This window comes from Cyanistes caeruleus, chromosome 21 (genome assembly GCF_971803275.1).
Source record: "Cyanistes caeruleus chromosome 21, bCyaCae1.hap1.1, whole genome shotgun sequence".
Taxonomy (NCBI): Eukaryota; Metazoa; Chordata; class Aves; order Passeriformes; family Paridae; genus Cyanistes; species Cyanistes caeruleus.
Window position 1 is genome coordinate 4081571 of NC_141721.1, and position 20365 is coordinate 4101935.

At 44.7% G+C, this 20365-nt stretch overlaps 1 protein-coding gene across 14 annotated transcripts in view; it reads right to left on the reverse strand.

The window, feature by feature from the left end:
- Positions 1 to 20365, reverse strand: part of AP2B1 (adaptor related protein complex 2 subunit beta 1) — a 74976-nt gene that overhangs the window by 48930 nt on the left and 5681 nt on the right. For 12 of the 14 annotated variants that reach the window (XM_086859890.1, XM_086859884.1, XM_086859889.1 and 9 more), the window contains exons 3-8: positions 19647 to 19752; positions 17605 to 17740; positions 15829 to 16074; positions 3851 to 4041; positions 1673 to 1894; positions 562 to 682 (exon numbers count right to left, since the gene is read on the reverse strand). In XM_086859890.1, the coding sequence (XP_086716016.1) occupies positions 562 to 682; positions 1673 to 1894; positions 3851 to 4041; positions 15829 to 16074; positions 17605 to 17740; positions 19647 to 19752 (1022 nt within the window). Of the gene's footprint in view, positions 1 to 561; positions 683 to 1672; positions 1895 to 3850; positions 4042 to 15828; positions 16516 to 16570; positions 17741 to 19646; positions 19753 to 20365 lie in introns of all 14 variants that reach the window. The other 2 variants (XM_086859896.1, XM_086859895.1) reach the window with 1 other exon arrangement.

Sequence of the window (20365 nt, forward strand, 5' to 3'; positions counted from 1 at the left end):
TTGAGAACACCTCCTCCAAGGAAAGGATCTGCATTAAACCAACATCAAATACAAGAAGAATCTACACTGTAAAGCAAATCTCAGTTCAGTTCAGCTTCAGCTCTGTGCTATTTCCACTCTGGAAGCAAGTTAAGCAAAAGCAGGATTTTTTTAGCTCCGAAGAGTGCCTGTGCAAGCATTTTAACAATTTTACTAACTTGAAATTCACACTTCAATAATGTTTGGCCTTTCTGAATGCCTCCCTTACAGGCACACCCCTCTCATTCCAACCTGAGCTCTGGCAGTGACTCATTTGACAGGAGCCACGAGTTCTCCTGCTGGAATTGTCATCTGTGAAACAAGATCCACCTCACGGTCACGATGCATCCATGCCACGCTATTAACATTTAAATTATGGGGGAAACTCCACCACCTCCCATTAAAGAACTGTACACAGCACTCTACCAGGCACAGTGATGCCTGAAAGCCAGGATAACTCCAGGAGTAGCTGCAAGCATGCTCACACAAGGACCAGGGGAGGGTTTTCCCCTCCCAGAGCACAGCAGGAGTGCCCCAGCTGACCTGGGCAATGTTTGCTTGGGAGGCCAGGCGGATCATGATGTCCAGTTTCTCCAGTTTGACATAGATGGGGTCGTTGTACTTCACAAAGAACACTTTAATCTCCTGCTTCAGGATCTCAGGCCTGCAGGAAACATAATGTTGTGTCACTCAAAGGTGGTAAAAAACCCAAATTATTGTAACAAAAGGCATCTTTCCTTTAAAAATCTGCCCAAATATCCACTGAGAAACAGAATGGTGTTGTTTTGCCCTGGTAGACCAGGGAGGTCATGGACTCCCATCCCTGAAAGTGTTCAAGACCAGGCTGGACAGGGCTCTCAGTAATTTGGAAGGTGAAACCTACAGAGGAGGTTGGAACTGGATGATCTTTAAAGTCCTTTTCAACCCCAACCATTCTCTGACTCTGATTTTATGCCTAGGATGTGAAAACACCAATTTGAAGAAGGAAGTCTGGATAAAAAGATTATTTAGATACAAAAATGCATAATTCAAGTCTTTCTATGGCCACATCTCCACTTCCTCTACTTGAGCTGCTGAACCAAACACGACAGGCAGTGAACAATATTTTCAGTGAAAGAATAACATCCTTATCTCAATGCAAAACCTACAAATTCATTTCCACTTTCACTTGCAAGATGCCAGTGCACAGTAACTCTGACCTAATATAATCACAAAGTGCTATCCAAGTTATGTCACCTTTCCAGCAAGGATCAGCAGCAATGAAACAGGAATGTTGGAGCAAACAGGTGGGAAAAACCCCAAGCCACTGTCACCAGCCTGGTGGTTCTGTGCTGAACAGAGCAACACAGGCACAGTGAGATCCTGCAGGGCACTATGAACTGTTCCTATTTGCCATTTTGATTTATACAGGGCAATTCTGACTACTAATAAAAAGAAGGTGAAGAGAGGCAGGTAAAGAAATACTGCATGAAACTGGTATCACAAGTATGCTGTAAAGGAAATCAGGCTACCAGAGTCATGAGACTGTTTAACCTGGCTCTCAAGGGATTGAGCCTGGATTAAAATAAATTCTGTGCATGTGGCAATCATCTGAAGGTCTGAGACAACCAAATGGCTTTTGACAACACAGGAATAACACCCCCTGAGCCTTTACCTCTTCTGCACTATCAGGTTGATGTTCCTCAGGGCAACATACTGAACTTCAGGCTCTCCAGACAGCAGGGTCACCAGAGGAGGGGCAAGTTTCTTCAGCAGCATGTTGTAATAGTCAGAGTCCTTGGGAAGGAGCTCCAGGAACTTCATCAGCACCTTTACTGCTGACAGCACCACTGCTGAGTTGGCGTGAGACAGCCGGGGGGTCACTCGCTCACAGATGCTGGGGACACAGGCACAAGAAAGGGTTCAAATGGATTGCAGGGTGCCAAATATTTCAAATTTAAATTTAGGACACGGCACATAGCTTAAGACAGCTTCTCAGACGCTGTTTGGATTTGGTTTTGTTCACAATGAATGAGCAAAGTCCTGTTTTCCTGAACACAGCAGAAAGCAAACAGGGACTTCTCTCATAGCTTCTCTCCTGCCATAGTCAGCTCAGGAGCTATTCCACACTTCCTGCTTTTTCCTGGTGGTATTCTCCATTTGTGTGGTCTTGTCTGTCACTTACAAACATAACTTCAACGAAAAACAGCTACTGGAAAAACACTTTAGCCTCCATATAGCCATTCAGAGGTGATACACGCTTCTGGCTCACTTGGGGGATTGCTGTCATTTCAACAGAAAAAGATTTCTGTTCCTCTGAATACACAAGGAAAGAGTGACCTAAATAGCCTCCCAAAGCTCAGCTTCACCATAATGGATCCTGTAATCAAACAGCATCCTAAACAGCCTATCCCAAAAAGAAAGGAAGTTCTGGTTCATATGGTCTTTCTTACAGCATCTGTCAAGTTTCTTCCCACTCCCTCCTGCGTATTGCTAACCCAGAACAATCTTATTCCCATCTGTGCCTCCTGAAGTTTCCTTCCCTGCAGGATTTGCTTTCAGCCATGCTGGAAGGGAAGCAGCACAGCTCAGTGAAGAGCAGAGAAATCCAGGTAAGGGCTGGGGCACTCCCAGCTTCCCTCTGCCCAAGGTCACCTGCATGTCCCAGCTCTGTGCCTCAGTTTCCCCATGCACAGGGGAGTGACACAGCAGCCTTGCTGGAAATGAGGGGTGGCTTTCCCAGTGCTGTCTGAAGGAAGGCAGACTCCAGGAGATAAACTCTACACAAAGGAGCAAAAGGAGTTCCTGCCCCTTCAGTTGGATAAACAGCTTTTCAGAGGAACTGCAGCTGAGGAACTGGGACATGCCCACAGGTGTTCCCACCAGTGCTCCATCTGAGCTGGGAAAACATGGGCCTCACACCCTGGAGATCTCTGCAGGCTTCTAGCACAGAAACAGATCACAAGGGGAAAAAAACCCAAAAAAACCAGCAAGACTACTGGCAGGTTTCTTAGAAACAGTGCATTTTGTGCCTCAAAAACAGAGTCAATGAAGAAACCCATCAAATTCCAAATGGCCTGGCCAAGATTTTGCATGTGGGCTTGTGATGCTTCCTCCCCCTCCATCCCCACATCAGCTGCATTAAATACATCATCTCAGAGTCTCCCTGTTCCAAGTTACTTTTCTGGCTGAATTCTTGTTTTCTTGGGAACACAATCTGGCTTTTTGTGATTCTGGAGACAGATGAGGAAGAAGCTTGAAGTGCACAAACTAACAGCCCACTACCCAAACCCTAAAGTCTTTCTATTTAGGTTCAGTCATTGCAGCTAAAGGTAAAAGCACAAAGGTGAATTTGGAGCAATAAGAAAAATATTTTCTTACCTTTATTTTCACTTCTATCATATCACAGACTAGTTTTCAGTTAAGAAAATATTTCAGTCCCAGACCTGTAGTACTCTGGAAACCCACAAACCTATAAAGGCTTCTTGCCTCTCAAAGCAGCAAAACCAAATAGGAAAGTTCTGCTTTAAACCAGAAAATCCTCAAAAACAGTGTTTCCTCTGTTACAGGTTTGGTCTTGGGCTGATCCCTTCTTAGTAGTGCCAGTTCCCACAAGAACCAGCCTTTTAAACAGAACTAAAAAAAAAAAGCTAAAAAAAGATAAACAGAAAAATGGTTCTGCAGAGTGAAGGGACACGTTTCCAGCATCAGCCCCAACTACCAAAAGTAGCTTTGTTTTTAAATCTAGTTTATCAAGTCTTATCTGTGCTACCACAGTGCCCTGCTACCAGAAGTTCTCTCAGAGTTCTAACACCCCCAGCAGGCCCCAAGTGCCACCAAAAAGCCACCGCACCTCTGAGCTTCCCGGTCATCCTTGGGGTTGTAGTTGGACAGGCAGTCCAGGATGAAGATCTGCCCCCACTCTGTGCACTCATTTAAAGCTGTCAGCAGCTTGTTGATGTTCTGAGGGTTCAGATCCAGCAGGTTGCTGTTGGGGTGGGACTCGCTGATCTCCGACAGGGCGGCCACGGCGTTTGCTACCACCTGTGGGAAGAAGAGTTCCCTGTGAGCAGATGGAACTGAGACTGGAGAAGAACTCCACAAAATCATTGAGTTCAACCATCAGCCCAATCCTGCCAAACCCACCACTAAATCATGTCCCCAGGTATCATATTCAGATGTTTTTGGGCACTTTCAGGATATCCTAAACTCTGGGGCAAGTACAAGTCCAAGCAGCTGTGGTTGGCAGGGATTGATCTGGTGCTGGAGCAAACTGGAGCTCTTTCAGCTGCCACATCAGTTATTTGAGTTATCTGAGCCTTCTGGGATGCAGCCTCACAACCTCACAACCAACCTGCAGAGCCCACAGCTTCACTGGGAGGAATGGGGAACCAGGACAAGGACATCACAAGAGACTTTGCTGTGGAAGGAGCTGGAGATGGCACCCATCACCACCGTGCCTCCCTACAGCCTCCACATCCAGGTCCAGGGGATGCTCAGCTTTACAGTCAAGGTGCCCAAACCCTAGTTACCCTATTTATTCAGGAATGTGTGCCTCTTGCCAATTTCCCCATGGCACAAGGCTTAACAGTGACCCAGAAATGAGCTGGCAGGTGCCTGGCAGCCTCCAGCTCTGCAGGAGCACTGGCAGGTCACACAGTTTGAGAACAAACAAACAATTTCCTTAAAATGGGCAACCCCTGCTAAATTGTTAATAACCTGTATGCCAGTTTTAGTCTCCAGAACATCCTTTGGCTTCGTGGAGCCATGGTAAAGCAAAAAGTTCAGCACAACATCCCTGAAAATATTCTTGCTGCATTTAGGACTATATAAGGTCTTCTCTTCTCAAAGCACAGATGAAAGGAAACACAGAGAGGTCCAGGGTTCAGCTTGACTCAAACAGAAGTGGGAGTGCAGCATAAATTTCTAATTCTTAGTTCCAAACTCAGATTCAACAGTTATTCCAACAGACTCCAAAAACCAGGTTTTTTTTTAAATAGAAGAGTTGCAGAATATAGAGACAAAATAGAAAATCTGCAGATGAGACTAAACTCTTATTTGTTTAACTAACAGGAAAAGGGATTTAAGCTGAGTTTGACACACAAATCTGAAATCCCCTATGAAAAGGCATTTTCAGGACATTTTACAATGTACATCACGTCCAGCCCAACTCCCTCCAGTAAATACCTGCTCAAATGAAGATTTATAGTGTTATTTTCTATGAGATTAAGGCAAAAAAAATCTTATCTAAAATCATCTGATTGTTTGGATGGCTAAAGATGCTTTTGATGCAGTACAATGGAAACAAGAACAGCACAAGCAGAACTTTCCCTGCCTTGTTCCCATCCCTGCTTGTCATTAAACCAATATATTCCAAAGTCATTGCACAGGCCCAGTAATGTTGATTGTTCTGCATTTCACACCTAGAGGTCAGAGATAGGATTTTGATCCAAGATTTTATGAATTTCATTAGTTGAATGAGCCTTCTGTCACCAAAACCATTAGCAATCAGTGCTGCTGTCTTCTTGTACTGTTTTAATGAGGAACTTATTAAGATAGGCTACTTATTCTCCTCATTATTTAATTTGCCTAATTCCTGAATGGTTAATGTGACACAGCACAAAACTGAAGTGAAAGATTTTTAATATCATTGTATTTCTAAAGTTTACTAGTGAAGACAAAGCACAAAAGCCACTGAAAAGTTCAAAATCCTTATGAAAAAGCACTTATAAAATGAAACTACTTTGGGAAAAAAAAAATTGAATTGACAAAAAACTTTACAGAGCCAAAGCATCAGAGAAAGGGATCTGTCAGCTGTACTGAGGGACAGGAGCTCTGGCAAATGCACTCACAGTCAGGCACTTTGTTCCAGTAACTGATAAATTAGCAACAAACAGAGAATTTCAGAATAGAACTGAGACTGGAGAAGAACTCCAAAATCATTGAGTCCAACCATTAACCCAGTCCTGCCAAACCCAGCACTAAATCATGTCCCCAGGTGCCATATTCAGATGTTTTTGGGCACTTCCAGGATATCCTAAACCCTGGGGCAAGTACAAGTCCAAGCAGCTGTGGTTACATTTCCTTTCTTGCAGGGTCCATGGAGTCTATCCCTGTGTTTGCCAGGGGAAAGGGATGGATGGAGATGCTGTTCCCATGGGTGGAGAACAGCAGCTCCAACCCAGAGACCAAACTGTGAATGAGCTTTTGCCCTCAGGATCCTTTGGGTCCATGTCAGCAAAAATGTAAATGTCCAGTTCAAAGGTGAGGATGGGACACCACGTGGCAATCCACTCATAATTCCATTCAAAGCATCCATGAGGAAGTGGCAGAAGCCAGATGGACTTAGGAACATGGGCTGTGGTCTCCTTGAGTGTTAGAAAAAGGACTGGGAGGGGTTGTCAAACATCTGGAGCAGCTCAATCCTGCCAGAGGAGCTTTTGGATCTACAATCCACAGTCCACAATTAAAGCTGGTCCCCACCTCAGCACCACAGTAACAAGGGCATAAATGAGGCAAAAGGTGGGGAATAAATTCAAACTTTAAGCAATATTTATTAAAAAAAAAGGACCTGCTGGCGATTTGCACTGAACATACTGATGTGTTATGGTGTTGTGCTATGCCAACAAAAATCAGCATCTTCAAGGCTTTTCACACAGCCCCAGCAGAGCTGAAAGGCAAACAGCTCCCAGGAAACAGTCCAACACAAACACTGGCTGGAGCACACACACTCACCTCTTCCCTGGCACTGCCACAGTCAGGAACAGGAACGTGGAGCAGCACAAGCCAGCACTGCACAATTCCAGCACACAACTCCTGCTCTGCCAACTGCTCCCACCAAGGGAGGGGTCAGCTCAAGGACTGGAGCATCCCCCACCAAGAGCTAGCACTCAGGTATGGCAAAAAGTCCATAAAGAACCATTCAATACCAATTCCTGTATTACATCACCTGCTAATCCAGTGTGTGCTTTGGAACTCATGGAAGTGACACTGGAAATATTTAGAAAGATGGGTTTTGGCCAAAAGAAAAAAAAAATTAATCTGCAATATCAAAGCTGAACCTTAAGTCTTCAGCTTAACTGACATTTCTTCCTTAACACAGCAACACAAAATCATGAAGTCCAACTACATTAAACAGCAAGAACAAAGTGATAAGTTACAAGAAGTCATTTTCTCTTTAAAATAAAAAATTATGGAATTGCTGGGCAATCAAAAGTGACATAAAAGTAAGCTAAAGCATTATAAATGGTATAGCACTAAGGAACTAGACACGTTTCACAGGCTGATGGAAGAAAAATCCCCAAGTTTCTTTACAAAACAAAGTATTCTCTGCTTTTCAAAACATGCCCCACTTTTATTTTGATAAAAAAACAACCAGTTGTATAATTTATCCCATAGATTGGAAGAAGCAGACTTAAAGTACATAGAACTAGCAAGTGGTGTAGTCTTGAGTTCTCAAAAACAATGAAAAAAACAGAAGTCAACCCAGTAGCCACAGATATGTGAGTCTAAAAAGCTAATGAACAGGAAAATCTTTTAAAGTTTGAAATTCCAAGTTAAATCCACAGCAAAAGGCCTCATTTGACTCACAATTAAGAATACCAACTTTAAGCTAAGAGGTACCAAATGGTGATCTGCTTAAAAAATCCCCCAGAAAATAAAAAATGCAGAGCAGATTGGAGAATTAATAATAATTAATAACAGTAACAGGTCCCTGGCTTGCTGATGTAAATCAGTTCACCCTGGGTACAGGATGACATTATTCAAATGCAGCCACAGCAACATCCCTTTGGAGCACAGATGAGCAGAATGACAATAAACCTCCTTTTGGCTGGAATTTCCCAATAAATTTAGGCTCTTGGAGAAGAGTCACTGGGATGAGGATAACCAAAATCTCCCAGGCTCTTATTAAAAAAAAAAAAAAAACAAAACCAAACCAACAAGCCCAAACCTCTATGCTTAGAGCTATCTCACAGCTTTAACAAGAGCCCAACAGTTTTAAATCCACCTCCAGACAAACTCCCTCTGCAGCCAGAGAGACCAGACCCAACCTCGCGGGAAGCTGCAGAGGTAGGAGCACTGCGATTTCCAAGTGATTCCTTCTGGCAGCTCAAACCTTCAGCTCAGAGCAAATGGTATAAAACAGCATCAGGGAAGGGAAGGGGGTGGGTGAAAACCTGTGTGTCTGCCTGGCAGCCCACACGGAAAAGCTTTGCAGGGGCTGGGGGGACAGGAGGGAAGCTCGGCACATCCAGAACGCCAACCAGTCGAAGCAATCAGATTATTTCCCTAGCATCCCCAGCTAATTGGAAATTAAACCAAGTGTGTAATGGAGTTAATGAAATACAACGTTCTGCTGCTTGAAACAGGAACCTCTGGCTTGCCATGCTGTTGAAGTGAAGTGAAAATGAAGAAGAGGAGGAAAAATGAAGGGGTTCGGAGAAGATGCTGAGGGAAGGGAACGTTCTCTCCACAGCTGGAGACTCCTGCACTCCAGGGAGCTCTCCTCCAGGGAGCCAGGCTCCAGGAGATGTTTCTGAGAATGCAGAGGTGCTGACATTTCAAAGAGCAGTCTGTACCTGCAGGGTACATCCGTGTCATTAAGCACAGACTCCCAGATGGGAGATTCAGAGCATCCATGGATGGGTTTCACTGGGCTGCTCATTTTTATAACCACGCTGTGTACCCCTAACAGGTGCTCCCCAGAGAACACAACCCCTCATCCTGTTTACATCCTATCTCCAAGCTCTCCTTACTCTGCTTCCCTAAAAACAGCTCAGGAACCATTAAAATTTCTTACTTTACAAAAGTAATAATTTCCTGTGAGGGTGGGTTAGGTTGCCCAGAGAGGCTGTGGCTTTCCTGTCCCTGGAAGTGTTGAAAGGGGCTTGGAGCAACATGGGATAATGGAAGGTGTCCCTGACCATGGCAGGGGATGGAACAAATTGAACATTAAGGTCCCTTCCAACCCAAACCCTTCTGTCATTCCATGATTCTATGAAATGCCTCAGCCATGCAAGTCAGAGAGCCTCTCACACTGTTAATGCTTGTTTATATGTATAGATACAAATTAAAGCTCTGGGAGACTCACACATTCCCAGTTCCTGGTCACATCCCAAAAACTGCCTGGGTGGGGAAGACCTCCTGGCTTGCTTTTTGGAAGTGGGCTGAATTTTTCTGGAGGTGTCAATGGAAGGAAAGTGAAGTGTTACACTTCCCACGGTGTGCTTGCCCTAACTGGGTTTTGCACTTCCCTGCAGAAAAATGGCACTTTGTGGCAGACTGGAACATCACTCCTGCTCTGATATCCTTGCAAAAATCAGGATGTGTGAGGTGTAAGGCAGGCAAACAAGCTTCCCCCAACTGTTGAAACTCTTGTGGAAGGTGTGCAAGAAGCTGCTCAGGGATGGCTCCATCACAAGGGGCTTCTCCTTGGCATAGAACAGCCCTCAGTGCAGGAAATTAAACTCCACAGGAAGACACAGAGGGTCTACAACTCTTTATTCTCCTTCCAGAAATCACTGTGCTGTGATCCCAGTCTGGATCAGTGATGTGTGTGGTACCTACCACACACATCAGAAACGTTTTGCTTTATTTTTTTTCAATTTTCCTTGCAGAGGTTCTCGCTGGCACCATCCAGTGGCAAATGGGCTGTCTCTGATCTGAGCAAAAAGCACCAGCTAAGCACCAAATTCCTTACAGAGCCCTAAAAAGGGGGGTGCAGAGTTACAAAACATCACAACCACAACATTATCTGACAAATGGTGCTTGTCAATAGCTGGAAGTGTCTGTTCCAATGGAAAATAACACGTAGACACATGTCAACAAGATACCCAGCACACTGATTGATGTTAGAGATCCTGGAATGATCTGTTCAGCAAGACTAATGCTTTGGAAATTAGGCACATACTGGTGGCTGTAATTGGAAGGAGACAAGTCTCTGATGGATGAATTTGTCAATTAAGCTTTATAAATGAGGGGTCTGGGAAGACAAACTCTGGAGCCATGGAAATTCACCAATTATCAAACTCCTTGCCTCTCTGCCAGTACTGAAAACACAGGGAAGAAGCACAGCTTTGAGGGAAGATGCTCAAGACCTGTATCCTTCATACCAAAACCAACCAAACAAAAACCCAAGTCCCACATGCATGCTTGAAACTCCCTCAGACCTCTTTAGGATGACAACCTGTAGGAAATACCTACTCAGAAAGTGAGATTCCTCTGCAGGAGCTCATTCCAAAGCCAAAACTGGTTTCACCAGCAGAACAAGGGGGTCAGAGTGGGAAACCAGAAGTTGTGCCACCAATCACAGGTGACAGCTCTCCCTTTTTCCCTACTTTAAGTCTTTGCTGCTGCCTCCTGTAACACACACAGCTGGATTCTGCACTGCCAGGCAATCTCCCACATCTCCTCTCTCTAGCATCCCACCACACATGAACATAGCCACTGCTCAGACAGGCTCATCCATAGCTTCTCCCCACCTCTTTCCCAGCTCGTTGCTGCTTTTGGCTGCACAGTTTACCAAAAGTGTTGCTCCTTCTCCTGGACAGCCTCATGTAAACAGCAGAAGCATCCATTAGAGAGCTCCAAAGTGCCACCACCACTCTTCGACAGCCCCAAGCAACATCCTCATTCACTGCAACATATCCATCACTGGGTAAGAGAAATTCCGCCCACAAATGCCATCAAGTGTCTCCCAGAAGGAAACATTATCTCTACTTGCAGCACAAACATTATAAAAAAACCCCAAACCACACACAAGACCAATTCAGACACGGTTGGAGGACTTCAAGATGCAGCCTGCATCTGCAGTACTCGGCTTGAAAAGGACAGGGATATTTTTTGCCCACAGGACAGAAAGGGTATCCTGGAGCAGCCCCAGGCTGATGAGATGCTGCAGAGCCCAGCAATATTCAGCTCCATACTGGCATGTGGATTTTCAAGTCCTTACAACCTTCATGAGCAGGAATCATGAATTCATCCAGCAGTGACAGCTCACTCCTCCCACCAGAAAAAACACCAGCTGCAGAGGGAAAACACAGGGCTGGGAGAGTCCCCATGAGGAACAAGTGATCTCCTGTGCCCAGGGAGAAGGTGGTGCTCCACTCCCTGTTGGATAAGACAATTCCCACATCCCTGACTGCCTCCCACAAAGCCCTTTTGGGACTTAGGGGAGGAACAGTTTCTCAGAAAGGGGTTCTTTTCTCAGCTTTATTACATAGAGAGGGATAAAATTCCTGCAGAGGACAGGCCCAGGGAACAAAAGTTCCTTTTGTTTCTAAACAGGCTCATTCCTCAGGACATTCATCTCAGAGACATTCTGCTTGCCAGCTAGTAGGAAAAATAAAAGGAATATCATCTTCCTCCATAGGGTCATCCAGGAAGCTCCTGCACACCCACTCTGAAGTTCTGGCAGAGAAGGAACCCACATCCCTTGCAGGCACTGCAGGGGAGACTGGAGAACACTGATTTATCTCTACAGGTTTTCAGTCTCATCTGTGATCTGTAGAAACTCAATACTGCTGGAGGGAATTTGGATTAGATCGAGCTGGACCTCACCACCTCCAGCTGTCAGATCTCAGATTCCCTTCTTAGTGTTAATGCTAAAGGCAAAAAAAAACCCCCAGGTACAAGAGAGTTTAATTATACTCCACACACTTGGTGCATTTACTAATCAGTTATGTGATCTCAGGTTACTCTGTGCTGAGTCACAACAGTGTTGCTCCCAATAAATTGTGATGCAGAGGGTATAAAACACAGCACAAAAAGTCTGTGCAGCCCACAAAAACACACAGCAGAACAGCCACACCTGAAAAACCTTGGATCCAGCATGAAGAAGGAGAAACGCTACAGGAAGGAATTAAAAACAGAACCTAGAAAATAACAGGGAGAAGGTGACATCAGTTAACTTAAGCCATGTGGATAACAGAAAGATTGGCAAGGAATCTGTTTCATGGGTTAAAAGTTACCTTAGAAGGTCAAGGATGGAAAATATTTGGAGAGAAAGGTTGTTCCATTCAAATATTAAAAGACAGTAAGGCTTTAGATGGATTTCCTCTTATGTTTTTCTGCTAATATTTACATTCCTGAAGAAAAGCAAGTGGAGGGATAAAAACCAGGAGGGAAGTAGTTACAAAATAAAGTGTCTAAAGATAGTCAGCTCTCATTCTGCTTTCAGCTGCTGCCATCTCGTGGTCTGCAGCACTCCCAATGCTCCAAGGAGGAGAAGTCATTACATGTGATTCACAAAGGCCAGAACAAGACAGCAGCAGGAAAAAAATAATAAAAGGTTTTTCCACAACCTCAGAGAACCTCTGGCCACTCCTCTCTCCCCTCACTATTACCTACTGCTGGGTGTGAACAATGCTCTGCAGTAACAGTGCACAGAAATCTCATTTTGGAACCATGTTTTTGTTAGAACATGTGGGAGAACAGGCTTCTGAGCTCCATTATACCCAGGTTAACAGCAAGACAGGTGCTGAGGACCGAGCAAGGGCAGCAGCCCAAGGCAGCCAGGCCCCAGCTTTATATTCCTCCAGTCCTGCTTCTGCTGAGCTTCACGTGCAGAAATGCAGGGTGAAAAATGAAGGATTTGCCTTGAGACAGCTCTGGGAAGAAATGAGGGCTCCCTCTATGGAAGGATCCTCTTCAGTAGGATCCCAACTGACAAAGGGCAGCCACAGGCACTTCAGACCCTTCTGTAAAATGAGATTAAAGACTCCTTCACAATCAAACTTCTGCAGGGCAACCGAACCGTGCCCTTGTGAGGGGTTTTGGGCCATGGCCTGCACAAGACATCTCAGATAACTCTGCTATCAAAAGCCACCAGCCCACCTAGTGCCTCACCAGATACACACATATCAATATATCTGCAATGATAAGTTTGAATTAATTCACCCAGGGGATGCACCTGCACAAAAGATCCCTTCATTTGAACTAAGGCCTCGTCCTGACAACAAAAAAAATACAGATAAAGGGGAAAGAAGCTTGGCTGTGCACCTACAGCACCTCAACAGTACTTCAATGCCCTGAACATCCCCAAAGGCTGCTGGTTAATTAACACAGAATAATGCCATTAATCCAAAAATGTAAGAAAAAAAAAAAAGAACAAACTCAAAATGTTTCTGACAAGGTCACCTCCAACTTAATCAGACATCCTTATGATGAAGGTGATCTGAGCCCAGAGAAATATGCACCCTGATCTCTGCACAATTATGAGGCAATTAGTGAGCCACAAGAAGGAGATGTTCCTCTACCAACACCCAGCTAAAATGCTTAGAGCTTGCTCATGTGCTAGAGGCAACCAATTACAAAGCCATAATAAAACCCTTCTTGAAGACAATTTTTCAGCTGCAGCCTTTTTTAGCTTCTGCTCAAAATCCTCATTTCTCAGAAGAGAGAACAAGTGTGGATTTCCCATCTCAAAAATTCTGCTTCATTAAGTATCTAATGTTGCCCATTTCCACAAGCCATCAAAAGAGGAGAAACATTTATAATATAAATATGAATGAGCTTGGCTAACAGGTTGTAATGATTGAGATGCACCATTTACAGAGGAACAGGCCATCAGAATAGATCCATCTGTACCATTCCTTCCAGCAATCTCTCTTTTGATAGCCAATACTGATACACACATTTTACTTAAAGAGACCTTCCAGGCAGGACTGCATTCCAAGGAAAAATGCCTTAATAAATACCAACTTGCACACAAATATAACTTATCTGGCAAACACAATTCAAGGTCATAAGGAAGTTTCACATGGAGAAAGCAATGAGGTGGATGGTTTGACCAGGAAGATGAACCTCAATTAGGGGTGGATAATTCCTGTACTTCTGAGGGAACCACTGTGCCACAAAGGCACAAATTTCAAAGAGGATCAACTTAACTAGAGGGAATGTCCTTTTCTACTAAAATTGTAACAATAATAAATATTGTATTAAATCAGCTCTAAAAGCCTTTGATAAAATCTCTCCCCATACACCCTTAAAAAGCAATATTATACCCCATCTACAGTACAACCTGGCAAGCCAGTACATAGAACACCAGCTACAGAATCCTCTCAAAGCCTGCAGATCTGAAAACACACTCCAGGCCTCTCCTTCATCAGCACCACTCCTCCAAACTACATTTTCTCCTCAGTTTTGGAAGGAGCAGGTGAGTACAACATGAAGTAGGTACTCTGACCCTGCACAGCTTCAGGAGAGCTGTCCCAGCCCACCCTCATTATCACCAAGGAGCTCATGAGTTTTCCTGATGTTTTTTTAGGAAGCCCTGTGCTACTTTTGGAGGTTTATTTAGCAAATGGAGCATACATTGCCCTTTGGTTTTTTTTCCTCTTCTCTCCATTTATTTAAATCTATATTAAGTTAATGCACTTCTTAAATACATATCTGTGCTCTCCTGTCAGCCAATGGTTCATTTACCAAACCACTGAGTTTCACAGAGATAACAAGCACAGAGGGCAAGCAAGACCTTCTTCTTTCTCCTGAAGTATCACATCTTTTCAGCCAGAGCTCTTCACCTCATCAGAACAGAGTTGGAATCCAGGCTGGGAGAAGAGGAGGTTCTGTCCCTGACCTCCACTGCTGCCTGGGAGCTGCTGAACACCAGGGCCAGCACTGAAGTGGAACTAAAGAAACCCAAGCAAGTCCCTTCAGAGGCTGCAAGGCACACCCTCCACATTGAATTGGAACAGCAGGTGCTCCTCTACAGGCCTCAGAGCTGCCTAGACAAAGAAAGCATCTTCAAGAAGTCATCAATATTCACACAGAAGCCTGGCATAAGAAAAAAAAAATAAAAAATCAGGGAGGCAGATAAAAAGAGCAACTTGTAAAAGAGCTGGGTATCAGAGAAAAGAGATGTCTGTATCTCCTGAGAGACACCACCACTCAGACTGCTGCCTGTGACAGACACCTCGAGTTTTACTGTCTCTAGGAAGTCTTACAAAGAGCACTCAGCAGCCTCCACTCTCCTGCTAAAGGGGACAGCACCTTATCACCTGTACTTGGTTTAGCTCAGGTGCCCAAAGACTACAGCAGGACAGAAATTTTGTGGTTTGACTCATGCACTAGGGAAAGAGCTGTTAAACCTACCCTAATAATGTGAGATTATTTCTTTAACCAGAGTCCATTCCCTAAAAGAGCTAAAATAGCAGCACATTCCTAAACTCTGATTTAAACTGAGTTTTTTTTCTCTGCTAAGGGTCAGGATGATGTTGGTATGCTTCCTGGACTCCAGCAGGAAACAGTATTAAATGAAAGGATGATGCAGTGAGGCACTTCAATTCCTTGGCCATTACCTTTTAGTCACAAAATAATAGCAGGAGACACCTGGCTTGGAAGTGGACCCTTCATCAAGCATAATTAAATGCTGATTTAGTAGGTAATTTACTCCTGTGAAATTCTTGGTCATGATCTCCACCTCTCCTCTGACGACTCATTTAACTTTATTAAAAACATTAGCATTGATTTTCTCCACTCATTACAAGCCAGGGGATTTATCTGCACTAGCAAATGAACTCATCCAAACTCTTATTCCAAGAAGAGCCAAAGCCTGCAGGAAAATAAGAGCTACAAGCTGTCACCAAGGCAGCAGCATCACATATTTCTTGCTCTTCTGACTCACCTGGCCAGGAAGTTACGCTTTTGCAGCATTCAAGACAGGCAAAAGCCCAAACAGATCAAATAACAGAAGATATTTACTGTTTTCTGAGCCAACAAGTGTTCTCTAACCAACAAAACCACCCCAGTGCAGCAGCTGCAGTGGAGAACCTTTCACATTTGTGACTGATGAACAACACAAACTCAAGCAACGTGCCGGGAATACGTTACCATGGGATTGGAGTCTGCAATCAGGTCACGCAGGGAATCCAGGAATCCTTGGTCCTCCACCATCTGGGCATTGATGTCGTGCAGCTTGGCGACGCAGACAGCTGCGGTTTTCCTCACGTAGGGGTCCTCATCCTTGAGACACTTGCGCAGGGGCTCGCACAGGTACTCTGTGATTTTATCCACGCGGATGCAGCCCATGGTGCGCACGGCCAGGGCGCGGATCAGGGGGTTTGGGTCCTCACAGTCCTGCACCAGAACACAAACACATCTGCAGCCAGAACCAGGCTGCTCTTAAGCAGCATCTCCCTGATTACATGCTAAGAGCTGGGTAATTATTTCAGATCAGGGATAAAAGGGCACTTGCTGCTTCACAGAAACATTTTACACTGTCTCAAGATGCTTCCATCTTGTAAAATTGTCATCTAGGTGTTCCTTTATTCTCCCAGCAAAGCTGCTTTCAACATGATCCAACAGCTAAGCTGGAGAGGCAGCTCTCAGCACCCAAAATCTCACCACAGACAAAGTAATTTACTGATTTCCAACCTTCCTGGTTTAAAGGAGCAAGAAATAAAATGGGAAAAAAATCAACAATTAACACAATGCAACAGTCATCAAGGCCTATTTCTTAAAAGCCAAGCACAAACACCCCTTAAGTTACAACAGATGAAGTACTAAGCAAAGGCTAATCTAGAGGTGCTTTTCTAAAGAGGAAAAAGGCAAACAGGAATACAACATTTCCTACTCCAAGCCTACATAATTTTCCATGCATCGAATCCATTCTCATCTCTGAGCTCCTCCAAAAACCAGCCTGTAAAAGGATGGCTACAGAATGACCCACAAAAGCATTTACCTCTCACTGTTCAAATTTCCTGCAGCTGAAAAACTACTTTTAAAGCCTGCAAGAGAAGTGACACATCCTACCATTCCACACCTTGAACTGGGAAGTGCTGAGTTTGTGCAGACCAGCATCAACACCTGCTCTTCACTAACACCTGTCCCTCAACTTGCCAAAAGGGACACCAGGCTTTCCTCTGCAGGGCATGAGATGGAAAATATCATTTTGTTAGTCCTTTCTAACAGACCTGCACTTTAAAGATAGAGAATATTCTTTCCAGAGAGGAAGACAGGGACATCTTCTCTGGCCAGAAGGAGAAGACCTCTCAGCTTAGGTCTTCTCACCTCTTTCTGCCTCAAGAACCACAACAGAAACTTGAAACTCAATCCTATTCCCCAGTGTCTCCAATTTTATAACACTCTGAAAGGAGTCTCAAACTTCTTCTAAGCACTGGGTTTTATCTTGCACAACATGGGACTGAAATAACATTTCCCAGATAAGGAGAGGCAACCCAGCAATCAGGCTGTTGTTTTTCCAGTGAACTGTCTCTCAGTTTCACCAGAGATAAAGGTTTTCCACACAGAGCACAGCTGGAACATTCAAACAGGAAGTTTGATATCCTTGTCTCAGATACTACAAAGGCTGGAAGATGAAACAGATAAAATCTGCTTTCCAATACCAGAAGTTGGTAAAACAACAGAAGCAGCTTTCCCTGGAGCTCTGTAAGTGGCTCACAGCCACTTAGAGGGCTGCTGAAGTCACCTCTGCAATAACCAGGAGGAACAATTGAGAGAAAGGACCCAGATCTAGTGGATTCAGCACCCTCCTCTACGAGCCCAGCCCCAAAGCAGAGATAAAGCTCCCAAAAGCTGATGGACAAAGAGATGTGCTAGCAGCCACTGTGCTGGAGCCTTTCCTGATGTGCCAGGGGAGCAGGTTACCTTCACAAAGCTGTTGACAGCCATGATGGCCATGTCTGGCTGGCTTTTGGCATAGTTCATCAGGTACAGGTAGACCAGCTTCTTCAGCTCCAGGTTGTCAGTCTGCATGCAGTTGACAACATCAGGGAACAGAGAGCTGGATACACAACACAAGGATAAGCAAGGATGGAATCAGAGAATTGTTTAGGTTAGGAAATGGCAGCAGTTCCCGCAGCACTGCCACAACCATGTCCCCAAGTGCCACAGTTAAACACCTAAAATTCTTCCAGGGATGGTACCACTGCCCAGGGTAACCTGCTACAATCCCATCTGAAGCTCCCTGGCACAACTTGAGGTTATTTCCTCTCATCCTGTAACTTGTCAGCTGGGAGAAGGGACTGAGCCCCAACTACACCCTCCCATCAGGGAGTTCAGAGAGGGAGAGGGTCCCCCTGAGCCTCCTTTTCTCCAGACTGAGCCCTCCCAGATGCTCCTCATCAGACCTGTGCTCCAGCCCATTCCCTCCTCTGGACATGCTCCAGCCCCTCAATGTTCTCCTTGTCATGAGGGGCCCAGGATTTGAGGTGTGGCCTCACCAGTGCTCAGCACAGAGGGACAATCACTGCCCTGGTCCTGCTACAGGACCTACCTGATACAGGCCAGGTGCCATTGGCTCTCTTGGCCACCTGGGCACACAGCAGCTCATGTTCAGCCACAGCTGACCAGCACCCCTAGGTCCTTTTCCATCTTTCCAGCTTCTCTTCCCCATGCCTCAAGTGTTCCATGGGTTGCTGTGACCCAAGTGCAGGACCTCACACCACTGGCCTCAGCCCATGGGTTCAGCCTGTCCAGATCCCTCTGCAGAGCACTCCTGCCCTCCACCAGATCCACACTCCCACCCAAAAAATAAAAACCAGAGCTTGCATGGCATGCAAAGGGGACAGTAACAATATCAAGGAAGCCAGAAAAACTGCAGGTCCACTTTAAGCACCCTGTTGTTTAATGAGAGGTCACCTTCCCTTTCAAAGCAGATTGCAATTTAACCTCTTCTATGGCTTTAACATAGGAGGAAGTGAAAACTAATGCCATTTCCTAAATGTATTTTAACTGGGGAGTTCACCAAGCAAGAAAATTCTACTATGCTGGGCCTGGAAATGAACCCACAAGAGGAAAAAAAATTGCTTTAAAATATTTTGGTCATGCAGGACACTTATGAAGAAGCTGCCAAATTTCAGACTAGCAAAGTCCAGAGTGATTAGAAGCTTAAACACTGACAAGCTGGGTTTCACTCAAATGTCAAACAGCCATCTGTAAACAGCACTGCAGAATAACACAGGAAGTTACACAAAGATTCTGGAGCATCTAGGTTTGCTGTGTGGATCTTAAAGGTGAAGGGTATATGCTGCTAAAAGATTAGGGTTTTTTCCCCTTTCAGTTTTTATGTTCCTTCATTCTGTGATGAAGTCACGACGCTGAATTTGCAACCTTATATTGATTTCCGTGGCAACAGACCACGCTGCAGTGAATCCAGAATTACTGACTCTCTAGGCTCCAGGAACAGAAGCTGGAAGGGAGAAAAAGCATTCACTCAAACAGGTTTTTCTGGTTCTCTCAGAAAATAGTATTGGGGACAGTAAATGCCAGTGTCCTTTAGCTGCGGTAAGACACAGATTTAGTTTTTAAATCACCCATTTTAAAACACAGCTTAAATTCATGCTGTGCCAGATAAGGCTAAGAAAAACTTGGAATTACCTTTGTAACAATAAAATCCAGGACAGCAAGCAGCAAGAAAAATATCACCTGAAGTGACATACAAAATGGCTGAATTCTGGGTATGTTTTAAATAAAAAGGGCTCTTGGCACTGAGCTAAACCCACACTGAAAACAGTTGTTTCTCTTGCTTTCAGTGACAGCAAGGAGTTTGAGAAACCTGTGACTCAGGCACAGCACAGGCAAGGACACAGCCATCCTCACCAAGGTGCCAAGGAGCTGTTCCATGGACATCTGTCACCACACTGAGTCCCAGGAAAACTTGAGCTGCCACAGCCACAAGCTGCTTTTACCTGACATCCTTCCCCACGGTCATGGCTGCAATAACTTTCTTCACAGCTTCTTTCCTCTTCTCTTTCTTTTCATTGTTGAGTTCAGCCTTCAGTTCAAAAATCTCTCCTGGGATGAGACAAAAAAAAACCAACAGATTGAACCTCTCAGGAGAAGAAAAGGGTCTTGTTTTAGGGATAATTCAAGAGTGAATTTTTGCTTTCTTGGCCTGTTATTGCCATAAAACTGGTTCAGCAGCGCTTGGAAGCTGTCAGACCTTGTGGTGAACATGGTTCACTGAGAAACAAAGCTGCAACACTCAAGGGACTGATATGACTACACCTTGCAGAGGAAAATGCCACAAACAAGGACCATGCTGCGTGTGGCAGCTCTCCCACCTCCAGGACACCAAATCACATCCCTGGAGTGTCTGTTTCTCTGAGGCAACCATTACATAACCAGCACGAAAAGCTGCTTGGAGATGCCAGATTCGTGCCTGCAAGAAACAAACCAAGTTAGGAATTTTGCCCAGACTTTTAAGTTTTGCTCATCGTTGCCTTCTTCCTGAGAAAGTTGGAGTGGAGCCTAAATGCTCTGGTTCCTGAAACAGGACAGCATGTGTTTAGTCCAGTGGAAAAAAGCTAAAAAGACAGAGCCACCATTAACAAAACCTGCATGTAACACAGCCTGCCTGGATTTCATGCCTCCCAAAGCAGCCTTTTCCACAGCATTAATTTTTCCA